This window comes from Aspergillus fischeri, genomic scaffold, assembly GCF_000149645.3.
Source record: "Aspergillus fischeri NRRL 181 1099437636266 genomic scaffold, whole genome shotgun sequence".
Taxonomy (NCBI): Eukaryota; Fungi; Ascomycota; class Eurotiomycetes; order Eurotiales; family Aspergillaceae; genus Aspergillus; species Aspergillus fischeri.
In genome coordinates, this window is record NW_001509760.1 from 242,689 (window position 1) to 253,621 (window position 10,933).

Sequence of the window (10,933 nt, forward strand, 5' to 3'; positions counted from 1 at the left end):
AGGTGCATCAAGTAAGGAGTGTTAGTATAACCAGCAACTCAAATCTTATATAAGCTCCCCAGAAGCCTCTTTTGATCACTCTCGTACATTTTGACCTTCAAACTGTCCGCCCTTTGGTTGATATCCCTGTCCGAGACTCCTTCGTTCCTCTCTTCGCGGTACAGAAACAGCAAAGGCAAAGGGTCATTCCGCCACTTGGGAGCTCCGGCCCTCCGCGTCTTCCATACGGTACCAACCAGCGTTATCACTCCAAGCAACCACACCAGAACCGGCAAGACAATCCACTGCCATTGAACAGCGACATAGGTCATGCTTCTCATCACACGTCCAGCAGCCATTTGCGCCTTGCTGGGATCCGAACCCGCACTGATGTACGCCGAATCACGGAAACTCTTCGAGATGGCAGCTGCCACGTTGTGCATGCTGCAGTTGAACTTGTCTACGGCGTCGAGACTGCAGCCGCTGACGTTGCCCGTTGCCAGGGCTTCAATGACATCCGATCCTGCATAATCCATTCTGGAAGGCGCGTAATAGGACGCGAAGAGGTCTTGAATAAAAGCGCCGTTGAAGGTACTTTTCAAAAAGTCGTCAATCGCGGCGCCGGCTATGACATCAATCGAAAAGTTCTGGGTCGGGGAGGCTCCCAACTCTGGGCCCCAGTTGGGCTTGAAAATGCGCCCGTCTGTGAGATTGCTTTGTGCCCAGGTAGCGAGGACATCCTCGCTGTAGATATTGTCCTCCACGCGAGCCCGGATGCTCTGCACTATTGGCTCGATGGAACACTCGATTGCTTCCCATTTAGTGTCGAGGTCAATCTTCGGTATTGTTCCTCCTCTTTCGCTTGTGATGCCTCTCGCTGCGATGAACTGGATCGGACTAAATGTGGCATTTTTGTATACCAGAGCTGAAGTCACGGCCGGGTTTACTGCGAGTGGACGACGCATCACTGTGTTCGGAACAAACCATACCGTTGTGCTGCTATTTGCAAGCGTTAATGAGCAGTTCCATGTCCCACGATAACCATGTGTGACATTTTGGCATGAGGAAATGAGATGGTCAGTAACATTGGCGCAGACCGCACGAGCTCCCAACGATGCCACTGGGTCCCAGGTGCAGTTACTCGAGCTACAGAGGTACTGAGGAATGGTCCATGGCTTGCTCTGATCCGCATTGAAGAGCGAGCTGTACACATTTGCTTTGAGTACGGGATCGACTCTGCTAGCTGCGTACTGTCAGCTATGGATATTGACAAGGGACCGATTGCCTCACCACCGCGACCAAGCAAGCCGGCAGTGTCATATCTGGTGCTGTTTGCCAGGAAGGCCTTTTGCGAGGGATCCGCCACCAAGTTTGGGTAGTAATGAACCAGATTCTGGACGAAGGGATCGAAGGCGAGTGCCAGGATGATAGCCAGACTACCCCAGACGGCAAAATGCCTGATAATGGTTAGCAAGGGGCGAGCACAACCGCAGATTCTATTTACCTGGCTTTTAGTATCCAAATGAGCACGGCGCTCCCGTAGAAACCGCGACTGGCCGTGTCAAACGACTGGAGATCCACCATGCGCTGCTGCCTTTGTCCGAACCACACCCACTTCAGCTGTCCGATGCATTCATTGATCGAGAACAAAACACAGGCTTTCGAAATGGTACTCAACCAGGAAATGACCGAGTTGAGTGACAGCAGTCTCCAGGCAGGCTGGGGCTTGTGATCAAAATGGATGAGCATGGCGACCATAGCACCGAGGGTACCTGCTGAGACCAGCACTGCCAGCACCTCCCAGACATACCAGTCCGAGATTAATGTCTCTACGGTCTTTTGAGGCTGTTCCTTCTCGTCTTGTACCGCAGGGGATGGACTGGGATCTCTTCCAGTCCCGTGACTTCGCTGTGACCGTGCATCCGCGTCCAGTTGTTCGTATGAACGTAAACTGGAACACGACCAAGTTTTCCCATATTGCGTACGAATTTGCTGCCATGATTGTTCTTCTTGTGATGGCATTCTGGATAATCAGTGCTTGCCTGGCGTAATGAAGAAACTGACCTATTCCTCTCCGCCCCGAGCGACTATCTTTATAAATAGAATCTCACTATGTACATTGGACAGTAACCAGTTAAAGGACTAATGCTACGTTGGCAGTGCTTTTGCAAGGGTCTCCTGCACGTCTCTCTAGCCTTATACACAGCCTGCCAGAAATGACATTTAATAGGCAGATTTCAATATTGACTAACCACATAATGCAAATGCACCCAGCAGAAGGGTGCACATCCCCCTCTAGCCTTATGCGCAGCCGGCTAGAGATGGTATTTGATAGGTAGATCAATCAGATTTATTCAATACTGGCCAGTCAAATGTTGCGAAACGGGCCCAGGCTCCCAAGGAGAAGCCCTGCGCTAACTAAAGGTTAGTTTCCGACCAACTTCATCCAATTGTCGAATCCTCCGTTGCAAAGGGAAGGAAATAACACAGCCACTTGCGCCAGGATGACTCTGGATTCACTTAATGGTCGATTGTTCCTTTCTGGTCATGATAGAAATAGCCCGGTTCGCCAACATCAGTTCCCTTCCACACTAAGTTCACCTAGGTCTCATCGGCTATGACCCTGTTATAAAAGGCAATACTTAAGCATGAGTTAACCATGCATAGAATTTATTCAGTAGGCGTTCACATCTAGTCTTTTCTTATGAGTAAGAAGACTAAATATACATGAATCGAGACTGACGGTCACTCGACGCCTGCTCATAGTATATAGTCAGTGGGAAGAACCACGGCTCAAGTATAACATTGGATGACTCACTTTAGATCATAGTAGCACTTAATTATCTCATTCAACTCACTTACAGCTCAATATCCGCGAATTGATGGTGTTCTATCATTATTAACGTAACCCACGGCCGAGCCGCGAATACGACCGAACCGCGAATTTTTTATTGCCCCCGCTGCTCTCCCAAATCAACATTCTCAACGCGTCATTTTTTTATTATCTCCATACAAAATGCCTTTATCTAAGGAAGCCCGTCTACAAATGGCAATTACTGCTTGGAAAGAGAAGAAAGTTAAATCAAAATTGAAAGCTGCCCAGATATATGGTGTACCTGAAACTACCCTTCGCGAACGGCTTGCTGGCATCAAACCACGATCAGAAACACGTGCTAACGGCCATAAATTAACTACTATTGAAGAAGAATCCCTTGTTAAGATACTGCTAGATGCAGATAAACGAGGCTTTTCAATTCGCCCAGAGTTCCTGCGTGGAATGGCGCAGATTCTACTTCGCAAGCGCACACAGGACCCTACTGCAGTCCTTGGTATCAACTGGTCTTATTCCTTCACTAGAAGACGCCCTGAACTACATACAAGATATAATCGGAGGATTACATACCAGCGTGCAAAGCAGGAGGATCCTAAGGTCATAAAACAGTGGTTTGAGACTGTCCGTGAAGTTATCCAGGAGCATGGCATACATAAAGATGATATCTGGAACTTTGATGAGACTGGCTTTGCAATGGGGCTCAGTACTACTTCAAAGGTTATTACATCAGTGGAACGCAGTGAGAGACCTCGCAGAGTTATCCAGGGAAACCGCGAATGGGTTACAATCATTGAATGTGTGGGCTCAAAAGGGATCTCTATCCCACCAGCAGTTATCCTAAAAGGGAAGGAACACCCAGCTGCTTGGTATCAAGAACTTAATCTTCCTCCAGACTGGAGGCTTACCAATAGCACCAATGGCTGGACAACAGATGAGATTGGCCTTAAGTGGCTGAAGCACATATTCGACCCCTTTTCAAGACGATATTCAACTGGTGCAAAAAGGCTACTTATTCTGGATGGCCATTCAAGCCATCTATCTGCTGAATTTGATGATTTTTGCAAAGGGAATGCAATTATCTGTCTCTGTATGCCTGCGCATACATCTCATCTTCTCCAACCCCTAGATGTTGGGGTTTTTGGGCCTCTTAAGCGCGCATATGGGAAAGTAGTTGAGGAGATGATGATGGCTGGAAACAACCATATTGATAAAGAGGATTTCTTATATCTATACCCTCCTGCACGTGAAGCAGTCTTTACTCAACAGAATATATGCAATGGCTTCGCAGGAGCTGGTCTTAATCCACTTGATATAGACCAGGTCCTTGCTAAGATTACCTTTCAACTCCGTACGCCAACACCACCTCTTATTGATATTGAAGGGTCAATATCTTCTGCTTTTCAGACACCCCAGAATGCTCGCCAGCTTGATAAAAAGGTCCGCAGTCTACAGAAAAGTCTTCAGAAGAAAAGGACACTTTCTAGCAGTCTAATATCACATATTCAGCATCTTGAAAAGGCTGCGCAGATGGCAATGAATGCAAACCTTCTTCTACAACAAGAAATCAAGGTTCTACGGGCTGAGAATGAGCGGAAAATGAAGAAGAAGGCAAGGAAGCGTATTAATCTAGGGAATAACCTCTTTATATCTGTGCAGGAAGGTCGTGACCGTATTCAGCAGGTTGATGAGCAGGTTGATGAGCCTATACCTATATCTCGTCAGCGCGCTCCGCCAACCTGTAGTGGATGTTGGACTATTGGACATACTAGAAGAAGTTGCCCTAATAAATAGCCATATATTCAGCTAGTAGATAGTCTAATTAATGACGTTGGTGGTTGAAAAGCTTCAAAGATAGGATGATTTGCGGCAAAAATTCGCGGTTCGGTCGTATTCGCGGCTCGGCCGTGGGTTACGTTATTGAAGGTATAGATATGCACTGTCTGCAGTGCACATGCTTACCTAAGCTAGTTGGGCATAATTTTGTTCCAGTAACACTAACAACACAACACAACACTGTCCATTTACAACTCTCCCATCTACAGATCCCAAAGGCATCATCCACTGCACTGATTACTTATCTACACTCACCATGGACAACCTGTCCTTGGCTGTGGTGACCCTCATCCTCATCGCAGGATCTGCTCTCATTCTCCGCATCAGACATGACCCGCGCGAACCCCCTGTAGTCCACAACGGCATCCCATTCATCGGCCATATGATCGGCTTCATTCGCCATGGAATCGACTACTACGCGTTGCAGAGGTATGCGGCGTCCCCCGTACTACAAGCCCCATCTAACAGACCAGCGCAAAACACGGCCTCGAAGCCTTCACCATGGACGTGCTCTTCACCAAAATCTATGTCATCACCACTCCCAATCTAGTCATTGCTGCCCGGCGCCATCACCGCACCATGTCCTTTGAGCCAGCCATTACCGGCGCGGCGCGGCGCGTGACCGGCCTGAAAGGACGCGGGTTTGAGCTCCTCAGCGAGAAGCGCTCCGGGGGCGAGAACCTGCACGGGGAGGTCGTGAACGCGATGCGGCCGGCTCTCGAGGGAGCGGGACTGGACGGGATGAACGAAAAGGTGATTGGTTACTTGCTCCGGAGTGTTGACGACTTGCCGACCGCTGCGCCGTTTGACTTCCATGCATGGTGTCGCTCGGCACTCACCGTCTCCAGTACGGATGCGGTGTATGGGCCGCTGAACCCGTACCGGTCCAAGGAGCTGCAGGATGCGTTTTGGTATGTTTTCAGGCTGATTTGTGACTAAAGCTAACTGGGTAGGGACTTTGAGGAGAATCTCGCGCTGCTGCTGATGGACGTCGTGCAGAAGGTCACGGCGCGCAAGGCATGGAAGGCACGGCAGCGGCTCGTCGCGGCGTTTCTCGACTATTACCGTGCTGGCGGGCATCTCGACTCGTCGCAGTTGACGTATGCGCGGTGGGAGACGCAGCAGAAAGGTGGTGCCACGCTGGAGGATATTGCCCGCCTGGAGACGGCTGCTGCATTGGGGACCTTGTCGAACACAGTTCCGGCGATGTTCTGGTTCATGTTTGACATCTTCTCGCGTCCGGAGTTGCTGGAGGAAGTGCGGGACGAAGTTGCTCAGCGTGCAGTTCAGGTCGATGCGCAGGGCGTGCATACCGTTGACCTCGCGGAGATCAAGGAGAAGTGCCCTCTGCTGATGTCGGCGTTCCAGGAGACGCTACGGCTACGTTCTAATACCGTTCCTATACGGATTATCTTTGAGGACACGATCCTGGATGACCGGTATCTTCTGAAAAAAGGTGGAATCCTGCAGATGCCCGCACACGCGGTCAACCGCGACCGGAAAATCTGGGGCAGCGACGCGGACGAATACGACCCTCGCCGGTTTGTCAAAATCAACCAGTCTGACAGCCGCAAGAAAGCCAACGGGTTTCTGTCCTTTGGAACATCCCCGCACGTTTGTCCGGGCAGACACTTTGCCACGGGGGAGATCCTGGCTCTGATTGCCATGCTTGTGCTTCGATATGACATTGTCCCTCTCGGCGGCGTCTGGAAAGAGCCCAGGACCAACAAATCAGCAGTTACATCTTCGACAAGGCCTCCTGCGGAAGAATTCAAGGTTATTGCTACGGCCAGAAAGGAGTATGAAGGGGTTGAATGGGCGTTCCGTGTGACAGAGGGCAAGGGGAAGTACGGACTGATCATCGGGTAGTGGACTGTAATGAGCCATCGTTAACATGACAGCATCCTAGCAGCATGGATCATTCATGACAATCGAATATATTCCCAAAGAGGCTAGCGCTCGCATGTGATGCCGTCTAAATCTTGCGCTGCTTCCTGAATTCTGATCCAGTTCATATCACAGCAGCCATTCTTGATATTATCATCCAATAAGGGGTACTCCAGTGATTCTCTGTACAATAGGACCAGTCAACAAGATGGCCCGGACTCGACGATCAAGCAGGCGTCGCGTAGAATCCGTACACACCACAGAAACAAATGCTGCGTCTCCAATTCAACCAGTCCGCTTCATCACGCAAACCAGCTCAGATCACCTACAGCAAAACATCACCCTCATCCCCCCAGGGCAAATCCGTCTTCCGCATCTAAACACAAAAGAAACGACCCTCCTCCGCAAAAAGCAATCCCGCCTACGTGCATCAGCATCAACCACGAAAACAACCGCAGCAAACTACGGTCTACCCGCCTTGCAAGCTCTCTCCTCAACCCTCATCTTCGCACAGCATGAAGCAGGCACAGCAGTTTGCATCCACCCAGATGGCTGGCTCCTCACCTGCGCACACTGCTTCGGGGAGACGGAGGCCGAGTGGCGCTCCAACAGCCGGAAATGGCTCTTGTATTACACGGGCGAAGCCGTGCTCGTCGAGTGTATAGCCTGGGACGCGAGGTGCGACCTCGCTCTCGCTAGAATTACTGCGCTTGAATGCCTGCCCCTGCCTGGCTCCCAGAATTCAATCCCAAGCTTCACGTGCGTACCACTCGCACCACCATCCACTTCTCTCAAATCCGAGATCCTCTGCATCGGACAGCCGGGTTCTGATGACCTGGAATCATCCGGTCCGCGAAAAACAGGCTACGATCTTATTGAGATTTCTGAAGGTCGATTGCGCAGGTTGATGCCCGGTGCTGACCCGCATGACAACGAGGAGATTGGGGCGCTGAGGCACGATGCCTGGACGTACTGGGGTCATTCCGGGGCGCCTTTGTTACGGCGGACTGATGGTGTGTTACTGGGGTTGCATTCGTCGTGGGATGACACTACGGCTATGAGGCATGGGGTGCCGGTTGTTGCGGTTAGGGAGTTTCTCAGAAAGGAATTTCCTGGGGGTTGGGTAGAGGAGCAGGGTAATGGGGAGAAAAGAGAGGTGATTGTAATTGATTGATCATCATTTACTTCTGCATGGCATAGTTGAACCTGTTGGACAGCTTTATAGACAGCCATACTCGCATCGGGTAATATAGGAGTATAGAACCAAGCGGGCCAACTCCACATCCCAACATTTTCACCGAGGGCCCATCTATTCCCGTTGGACCAATCAGAAGAGGTCAAAAATCAATTAAAGTTGCCCGCGGACAGTCTGGTCTAACTTGATATAAACTGATCAATTTGTCTGCAGTCCGTGCAGTCGGAGCTCATAACCCCGGACGTACTTTTCTTCAATTTTTTTTTCCCCTGGCACTTGTCTTTCTGTTTCAGTCTCAACTGACAGAAGATGATTCAAGTTCCCAGCGCAACGGGCGACCCTGAACGGCTTCGCGCCGACGGCGAGCTATTCGACAAAGATGCCGCACTGGCGGTCGTCAGCGATGTAGCAATGGAGATCGACCCAGAAGTGGAGAAGCGCGTCCTGCGCAAGATCGATCTCTTCTTCATGCCGGCCATGCTGATCGGGTATGGCCTAGTATACTGGGACAAGGCGATTCTCGGCAGCGCGACATTGTTCGGCATGACGACCGACCTGCATTTAGTGGTCATCGACCAGAGCACGACGCCCCCGTCAAAAGACACGTCCCGGCTCAGCTGGGCGACGTCCATTTTCTATTTCGGTATGCTGGCCGGTCTCTACCCGATGACCTTTTTTGTGCAGCGCTTCAAAATCCAGCATGTCTTTGGGCCGATTGTCATGCTGTGGGCTGTCACCTGTGCTGCTACCGCGGGGGTCACAACCTGGCAGGGACTGTTCGCTCAGCGTTTCTTCTTAGGTAAGTTCACTCTAGCCAAAGAAGTGACAGGGTCTAACAAAGCAGGCTTCGTGGAAAGCGTGGTCCCCACCGGCTTCATGACCATCGTCAGCGGGTACTACACGCAAAAAGAGCAGTCCCTGCGCCAGGCATGGTGGTTCTCCGGCACAGGATGGTTCACCATCATCGGCGGCGCAATGAACTACGGCTTCGGACAGATCACCTCCGGCTCGCTGAAGCGCTGGCAGTACATCTACATCTTTGCCGGAGTGCTGACCTTCCTCTTTGGGATCTGGTGCTGCGCGATGCCCAACTCGCCTGTCTCGGCCTGGTTTCTTACACAGGAAGAGCGCGTTGTCGCCGTCGAGCGCCTCCGCAAGGGCCAGACAGGCGTGCGCTGTCAGAAGATCAAGTTCTCGCAGATCAAGGAGGCTGCGCTTGATGTCAAGATGTACCTAATCGCCATCATGATGGCTGCTGCGTAGGCCCCTTCCCCTACATTCCCCTCTGCAATGAAAGCTGATAATCGCAGCTACACAATCAACGGCGCAATCTCCGGCTTCGGCCCCCTCATCGTCTCCACCTTCGGCTACGACACCCTCGACTCGATTCTATTTCAATTCCCCGTCGGCGGGATCTGCGTCATTTTCATCCCGTTGTGCGGGTACATCGCCTCGCGCGTGCCCAACACCCGCATCCCCATGCTCATCGCCTGCTGCCTGCCCGTCATCGCCGGGTGCGCGCTCATCTGGAAGTCCACGTGGGGGTATCAGCCCGCCGCGCCGGTAGTCGGGTACGCGCTGACGGGGTTCTTCGGGCCGGTGGTCAGTCTGATCATCACGCTGGGGGCGAGTAATGTCGCGGGCGCGACCAAGAAGACCGTCATGGCGGCGACGGTGTTTGTGGCGTATACCGTTGGGAATATTATCGGGCCGCAGCTGGTCAAGACGCAGACTGTCCGGCAACATTATCCTGAGCTATGGACGGGGCTGATTATCTGCTACTGTGTTACGATTGTGGCGGCGGGGGTGCTGTACGCGGTGCTGTGGAGGGAGAATCGGCGGAGGGAGGCGATGGAGCTGGACGAGAGCCAGCGGGATAAGATGGCGTTTAATGATTTGACGGATAAGGAGAATCCGTTCTTTAGATATGTTTTGTAACATCATGTCCATTATGCTGCGACACAAGAATGAAGCTACTGAGGAGGGAGGTAGACACTCATCTCCACACCCCCCTTATACGGCAGCGTCAAAGTACTAAACCCGCTTCCAGGGGCACGCAGATACTCTAGCAGGTCTTTGTATCCCTCCGCCGAACTCACCGTGTTATCCGTCACCACAACAGCGCCATACCGCAGCTTGGGCTGGACCAGCTTCAGCGTGGGGAGCGCCATCGGCGTCCAGACTACATCATCAGTCACAGCCGCTTGTCACCTAGGTCAAAAGACTCACTATCAAGCAGAAGCATATCAACCCGATCAGGGAGGTTTGTCTTCAGAGTCTCCCGCAGGTCACCCTCACGGAGATCGATCACGCTACTGACTGCCTCTCCACACTCGGCCCAATGCTTGCGCGCCTGCTCTGCCTTGGCGGGCTCGTATTCCGTCGCGATAACAGTCCCTTTACTGGGGCCAGAGGCGGAGGCAAGGTTATCCGCCACAGCAAGAGCGAGGTAGATGGTACTCACGCCGTAGGAGGTGCCTGCTTCGACGATGGAGGTTGCGTTGAGGGTGCGGGCGAGCTGGTAGATGAAGTGGCACTTGTCTTGCTCGAGGGCGATGAATTTATCGCGCATGAGGGTGTGGAAGGTGTCTGTGGACGGGGTGGTGTAGGTTGTTCGCGGGATGGAGGATTCCTGGGTGGTTGATTCTGCGTGAAGGCGGTTTAGGAGGGAGAGGATGTGAGGAGGGTGGGATTGGAGGGGGTTGGACATTTTGATTGATCTGATGTTATTCAGCGGTGGAATGGAATGATATGGAGTGATGAGATCGATTGAGTTATCTAACTGATTGTATTTATATACAGAGTACAAGGAAGTGAGTGAGTCATTGTGGATAGACTAACTAATGCAGGAGGATACATGGGGATACGAAGAGTAAGACGGTCTCCACATTGTTGCTACGTGCTCTCGTATTCATCGACCTCTACTGCAATCAAAGGAAGAGTAGAAGACTTTGGATGCGGGTAATCTCATTTAGTCTGGAATAGTGCCTTGAATCGATACCATGCTGGTAGATGATCGCTTTGCAGCGGCAATCCAGAATCAAGAATGATGATCACCACATTCGATCATCAACACACGAGCAATAAGTCCCCCTGCCATTAGTCTTCTTAGGCGCAATGCACACTCCGCGATCGAACCGCCGTTGCTGGCACTATATACATCAGCCTCATCCACATAGTACACGGACATTAGCACAAACATGATG

General features: G+C 51.6%; 5 protein-coding genes across 5 annotated transcripts, besides 2 other annotated features; 3 read left to right on the forward strand and 2 right to left on the reverse strand.

The window, feature by feature from the left end:
- Positions 1-38: 38 nt before the first annotated feature.
- NFIA_047990 (DUF3176 domain-containing protein) lies at positions 39-2,001 on the reverse strand (the record flags this gene model as incomplete). Its single annotated transcript, XM_001257358.1, has 3 exons — positions 39-1,222; positions 1,270-1,436; positions 1,484-2,001. 3 exons carry the CDS (start codon positions 1,999-2,001, stop codon positions 39-41), a joined length of 1,869 nt encoding a protein of 622 aa, XP_001257359.1.
- A 994-nt stretch (positions 2,002-2,995) lies between these two features.
- Positions 2,996-4,513: a mobile genetic element.
- Positions 4,488-4,513: a microsatellite.
- Positions 4,514-4,901: 388 nt separating this feature from the next.
- On the forward strand, positions 4,902-6,514 carry NFIA_048000 (cytochrome P450; the record flags this gene model as incomplete). The annotated part of the gene is made up of 3 exons (XM_001257359.1): positions 4,902-5,074; positions 5,119-5,556; positions 5,599-6,514. 3 exons carry the CDS (start codon positions 4,902-4,904, stop codon positions 6,512-6,514), a joined length of 1,527 nt encoding a protein of 508 aa, XP_001257360.1.
- A 226-nt stretch (positions 6,515-6,740) lies between these two features.
- Positions 6,741-7,706, forward strand: NFIA_048010 (S1 family peptidase; the record flags this gene model as incomplete). The annotated part of the gene is made up of 1 exon (XM_001257360.1): positions 6,741-7,706. The coding sequence occupies one exon, from the start codon at positions 6,741-6,743 to the stop codon at positions 7,704-7,706; it is 966 nt and encodes a 321-aa protein (XP_001257361.1).
- Positions 7,707-8,036: 330 nt separating this feature from the next.
- NFIA_048020 (putative MFS transporter) lies at positions 8,037-9,665 on the forward strand (the record flags this gene model as incomplete). Its single annotated transcript, XM_001257361.1, has 2 exons — positions 8,037-8,986; positions 9,038-9,665. 2 exons carry the CDS (start codon positions 8,037-8,039, stop codon positions 9,663-9,665), a joined length of 1,578 nt encoding a protein of 525 aa, XP_001257362.1.
- Positions 9,666-9,700: 35 nt separating this feature from the next.
- NFIA_048030 (O-methyltransferase) lies at positions 9,701-10,437 on the reverse strand (the record flags this gene model as incomplete). The annotated part of the gene is made up of 2 exons (XM_001257362.1): positions 9,701-9,909; positions 9,957-10,437. The coding sequence occupies 2 exons, from the start codon at positions 10,435-10,437 to the stop codon at positions 9,701-9,703; spliced, it is 690 nt and encodes a 229-aa protein (XP_001257363.1).
- Positions 10,438-10,933: the final 496 nt, after the last annotated feature.